The sequence below is a fragment of the Malania oleifera genome, chromosome 11 (assembly GCF_029873635.1).
Source record: "Malania oleifera isolate guangnan ecotype guangnan chromosome 11, ASM2987363v1, whole genome shotgun sequence".
Lineage (NCBI taxonomy): Eukaryota > Viridiplantae > Streptophyta > Magnoliopsida > Santalales > Ximeniaceae > Malania > Malania oleifera.
This window is the reverse complement of record NC_080427.1, coordinates 74,842,217-74,848,216: the sequence shown is the minus strand read 5'-3', so window position 1 is coordinate 74,848,216 and position 6,000 is coordinate 74,842,217. Positions and strand designations below refer to the sequence as shown.

The 6,000-nt window shown below is 33.8% G+C and overlaps 1 protein-coding gene across 1 annotated transcript in view; it reads right to left on the bottom strand.

Moving 5' to 3' along the window:
- Positions 1-1,223: 1,223 nt before the first annotated feature.
- The window catches only part of LOC131168418 (putative tRNA (cytidine(32)/guanosine(34)-2'-O)-methyltransferase), a 47,147-nt gene continuing 42,370 nt past the window's right edge, over positions 1,224-6,000 (bottom strand). The window contains exon 12 of the mRNA XM_058127819.1: positions 1,224-1,752. Coding sequence (XP_057983802.1) covers positions 1,511-1,752 — 242 coding nt within the window. The 3' untranslated portion in view covers positions 1,224-1,510. The remainder of the gene's footprint in view (positions 1,753-6,000) is intronic.

Here is a 6,000-nt window from a genome sequence, read left to right as displayed (position 1 = left end):
GATTTAAGTGTTTAGGTGCAGTTTAGTGCCGACTATCATGTTCCTTTTTGAAAACAAAAAAAATTGTAATTAAGAGGAAGCCAGTAGTCAAAAGTACTGCCATTGGAAAGAATAATAAAAATGGTGGGGCAATGCCATGACAAAAATATCATTCCCAATGCTCTTACCAACTACTAGCAACCTTACTAGTTTCTTTTCTTTTCTTTCTTTTTTTCTTTTTTTTTTTATAATTCGAGACTCCCGCGTAACGCCTCGGGAAGGAATCGAACCCATGACCTTAGAATATCCAAAATCACAAGTTCATCCTTACCATTAGTCAAATTAGGAGCGTTCTTCATTTAACTTCATTTAACTTCATTTTTAAAATGCAGCAAAACCTGTTTGTTTTAGTTTTTCATTTCAGCTGTAGTTCTTATATGTTGTGGATACCCAAAATCAATCTTTTAAAACCTGTTTGTGGCAGTTTATTGTTATGATACTTCACTGTTCAAATTAATTTTTGCACATTAAATCATTGCATGTATAATTTTTAATGAAAACGCCTCTGCCATGTGAGTTTAAGTTAAAATTAAAACTAAAATACCCTAAATTTTCTCCAAATAAAAAATATACAAGAACATCAGCAAAAAAAAAAAAGAATGTTCTTTTGTTTTAATTATAAATTATTCTTACTTTTGTTTTTGAATCATTCTATATAATTTATTACGATAATAATGTCTTAATTGAGTCGTGCATGCATTTCAAATGCCAATATGTTAAAATTTAATATAGACACCATTAAACCGGTTAGCAACTAATAATACAAAAAAATGTTTATACTGATTGGAGGATGAGACGACACTCGAAATTTAAAATTGGTAATTTTTCTGTTCTCTTTTGTTTTCAATTTTATGACAATGATGCTAGCGCGGGAAAGGGTTCCCTGGGTTCTCTTCTAATTGCAAATTTGCAAGTTGCAACAATACACTTTCAACATGCCAAAAAAGTATTTGGCAACAAAATAAACATCTATGAGGTAGACTCATTTAATATTTTTCTTCAATAAATTTTTTTAATGGTGCAGCACAAGCCTCATGGCCATGGGGCAGTGACTACTAACTCTTCTAAGTGTGGGGCCTTGGGGCCAAAGCCCTGGTGTACAGCCATTTTCCTCTTATTTAATGCTGACACTGAGAAGTCACCAACAGGGTAGGTTTTTTTTTGTGCCGAACCCAGCTCATCTCTGCTTCAACAATCGTTTCATTATAAAATCTTTGACAAGATCAAAACCTACAAATGCCAGTGGGAAGTCACTCAAGCTGTCAAGCACAAACTAGCTCCTTGCATTTCAGGATACTTAAAAAAGTCCACTACAAATTTGCAAGCATCTTCAACATAACAATTAATTACATAAAATTTAGCAGCTTTGCCTTTCTTTTCTTTTCTGTTCTTTTTTCTTGGAAAAAAGGTCGCTATCTTCAGATCTGGAGAGGGTCAACTGTGAAGAAAATTCAGTACTGCACAGTAAAGATTAAGAATCAAGGGCAAGCTTTTCGAGCTCTCGAATTCCTTGACTTGCAGCCTTCTTCAGTTCTAGAGCCCTCTTGTAAGGGGGAGCAATTGGGGGCTGCACAGGGTCTAAGCTCTGATAGGTTCCTTCTGCAACCTTAGGAAGTGGATAAGAACGATCAGAGTCATACCCACCTAGGTCCCCACAAGCCAGGAATGGAATGTACACCTTATTTGGCCCTTCCAACCATCCGCTGCTGCAATCTGTATGAAACAAATGTAAGGCAGTAATGTCACTGTTTCATGTCGAAAAATTTTCATCAGGGCATGTGTTGTGTTTGGAGGCGTGAATTCCCGGATTTGGATTGGATTTGTGCTAATTTGGACAAAAAAAAACTATCCATACAATTTCTGTACTATGCTTTATCCAAATCACTACAAATTCAAATCTAAGGTCCAAATTCCATGCTCCCAAACCATGAGTTATGTACTTCCTTCTCTTATGGGTAACAGTAGGAATAGCTATAAATTAGCTAGCTACTCCACGATCATTTCAACGCCAACCAACATCATGGATTATCCACTTGGGTTGACCCTGGAGGGATATAACCATGGTCTGAAATTTCCATAAAATTGTCAAAATTTTCAATTTCCATCACCCTCGAAATCGAAATGGCAGTAGATTTCTGTTTTACATAATTTCCATCGGAATTTAAATGAATCTTTCAAATTTTATTGAAATTTCGAAATATTGACAAAATTTGTCGAAATTTTAACTCTAGAATGAATTTTCCTCAAGATTCAAATGATAGATTTATGAGTGAAGTGAAATTTCTTAATTTATTTTTATTTTTTTTATTGAAACAACAAGACTATTACAAGCACTTTTGAAATTATACGAAAAAATAAAATTCAAACAACACTTTTTATCTAAACATTCATATCTAAATTATCATTATTTGTATAATAAATAATATTTAAATGATTTAGGAATTCCATTTGTATTAACTAAATATGTTTAATGCACATTATCTTGCAAATATATTTAATAAACAAATTATATTATTACTTTTCCACCGTATACACAACATAGATATATTTAACGCATAACATATTAGTCGTAAAACTTATATTATTAAGTCTATTAACCATTTCTAAAGTATCATAAAAGAATTTCATGTTTTACTATTGATTTCCATTATTTTTTCAAATTGAAATCGAAATTGAGAATCGTCCATACATTTGGAGCTTCAAAATTTAAGACCTTGGGTATAACATGCTTTTCTTTTACAAAATCAAAAAGCATGCCATAATATTTCTTCTACAAATGTAGTTTTTCTAATGCAATATGGAGATCTTTCATAAACCTGTTCATACGTCATCTATGTAAGAAAGTTCCAGTAATTTCCACAGTTAAATATTCCTAAATGAAAACAACTTGGTCTTTGAACACTGTTGTTTCATTTCTGGATGCTTTCTGCCCTCTTTTCCCAGAGTTTCAGAGAAAGACCACATATTTGTAAAGTTCTATTCATTATACAAGGTTTCTGGATCCTAGTGCTTCCAATGAAATCCAATGAGCAATGTGGAAGTTTGCTTACTGAGTTATTTTGAATTTTCAGAAACAAGGATTTAACAAAAACCAAACCTTTGGGGTTGGCTACATGAATCCTTCAACAATTGGAGGACTATCAAATCCTTAATACTTCAGTCCAAGTTCTTCTAGGTTTACCCATCTCCCAGGCAGTGCCATTATTATTAACTAGCTCACTCCTCTCTAATGTATTTATATCGAATTGCAAGTGCCCAAACCATTTCAACCACCTTTAATCTTATCATCATCTTCTATAGGTGTTAAGCCTAACTTACCACAAAATAGACCCATTCCTTAATTTATCTTTTATACTTAGACCACTTATTCACATTAACGTCCTCAATGTTGTTTCTTAACTGCACAACATTTTGATCCACATATATCAGTCAGTCTTATAGCCGTCGTATAGAACTTTCCGCTTAATTTTAAGACTATTCTCCAATCATACAACACACATGGGGAAAAAAAATTCTTACCTGCTTTGACTCTTTTTCATGGAAAAATACATATATATTAAGGAAGAATATTACAATCTTAGAGAGGACATGAAATCCTCAAAAAGAAGAAAAACAACCAAAAGAAATTTTTTTTAAAAAAAAAAAGCAAACAAAAAAGAAAAAAGAAGAATAAGTAACAAATACTAGCTATGAAAACCCTCTTTAATCATTCGCCATTGTAATTCATAGAACACTAGAAGTTTGCTATCCCATTGGCCTTTCTTTACCTTTCTTGTGCCCTCATCCAAACAGGACCAGACAGCCACAACCACATCCTATCAATGGTCGTTGGGCTTCTACATCCTACCCACCAATTTCCACCACAGGAATAGGAAAAATCCCATCCTTACAGCATTGCAATTTACCCAGTTCATTTCCTTAAAAATAGGAATTTCCTCCAAAATCCAAATCCTCAATTAGAGATGGTGGTGGTCATATGAAATGTTCCCAAATTTTTCAATTTCTCCTCCAGATTGCATAATAGGTTCAAGGTATCGAATATGCTAATAATTTATTGAATAGAAATCTAATCTTTTCTTAGACATTCCTCATAAAATGAGTAAGACTACATTTAATTTGTTGTCTTCTTTATAGTTATATTAAAACCTCTAGATTCCCAAGCTTATTAGAATAATTCAACTTAGAGTTTACTCCTTTGGTTTCATCATTCAAGCAATATAATCTACAAACAACAACACACCATGAAACCTCATTTTAGATATTCCTAATAAGGTCATCCATCACTAATGAGAAAAGTTACAAACTCAAAGCAGATCCTTGATATACAACTATTATGATTGGAAATACCTAGACTCTCCACTAGTAGTTCCAACACTAATTATTACTCTATTATACATAATCTATATACCAACTAAATGCCCTCTTTTTTCTTGACCCACCATAGAACTGCCCAATACCTAGGTATACTATCATAGGCTTTCTATAGGTAAATAAAAAAGCTATGTGCCCATCCCTCTACTTTTAACTAAACTTTTCCACTAATCGTCTTATAACTTCTATACATGAATATCCAAGCATTAAATACATAAGAACAGCAATCCCACCCTTCCCCATGTTAATCTTAAGCCTAGAAACCCTCTCAATAATATGGAAAATACCCAAAATATTCAAAAAAGAAAAAAAGGTCTATGGTCCACTAGGAAGAAGATTGTATCATAAGAAAACTGAAGGTGAGAAACCATCACCCCCTACCTATCCACTTCCCTATCAACCAACCTACTCAAAACATTGGCCACCAAAATGGACAAAAAAGGGGAAAGAGGGTCACCTTGTCCAATCCCCCTTGATGTCCTAAACCAAGAATTAGGCTTGCCATTCACTAAAAAACCAAATATATCACATTAGACATACAACCCCTCAACCACTAAAGCCATCTCTTTCCAAACCCCTTACAAAAATCTTATCCAAAAAATTCCAACTCACACTATAGTAAGCTTTCTCAAAATCCAATTTAAAGATAAACTCCTACTTCTTTGAATATCCTTTACAAACTCTATCAGATATTAAAATAGCATCCACAATAATTAGATCCCCCATGAATGCACTTTGAGCCTTATCAAGACCAACACTCAACCTATTAGCTAGTACTTTGGTGATAATCTTATAAACACTAAAAACTAGACTAATAGGTTTATACTCTATGGTCTTGATAGACTTATAAACCTACTTTTCTTTGGCACAAAGTTATAAAAGTGAATTTTGCTCAAAATCCCATTCCAATAAAAATCATTAAAAACCTTAAGCAAGTCATCTTTAATCACCTCCCAACAATCTTGAAATAAGACCAAATTGAATCCATCCAGCACTAGAGCTTTATCCCTCTCCATCCCAAAGATAGTAGCCTCACTTCCTCCTCAAAAGGTCTCTCCAACCAAGCCACCTTATCTCCAAATAATGATCCCACTCTAAACCCTCCATCATTGGTCTTCAAACATCCACCTCAGTGTACTAATCATAATAAAACTTGATTATCTTGGAGGCAATCCGACTAGGACAAGAAAATAATCTCATCCCACCCACATCCAACTCCCTAATCAAATTCTTCCTCTTTTTCCCAGTTTCTATCCTATGGAAAAAATATAAAATTGCATTCACCATCTTTAATCCATTTAAACTTCATCTTTTGCCTCCAACTTCTCATTACTTTAAAAACCACCCTTCTCACCTCCTCGCCCCCTGAAAGATTAACTTCTTCTTCTTTCCTATCTAACACGTCCAACTCGCCTAAAATGCTAGCCTTTGTAAGCCTTATATCTCTAAAATTCCTCCCTATTCCACTCTTTCAACTTCTCTTTCAGCCTCTTCAACTTACTCATAAACCTAAATCCTTCCCAACCCCTCTTCACTTCCTCATTCCATGAATTAGGCTGAAAGGAGTCATGATTTAGTCACATATTTTCA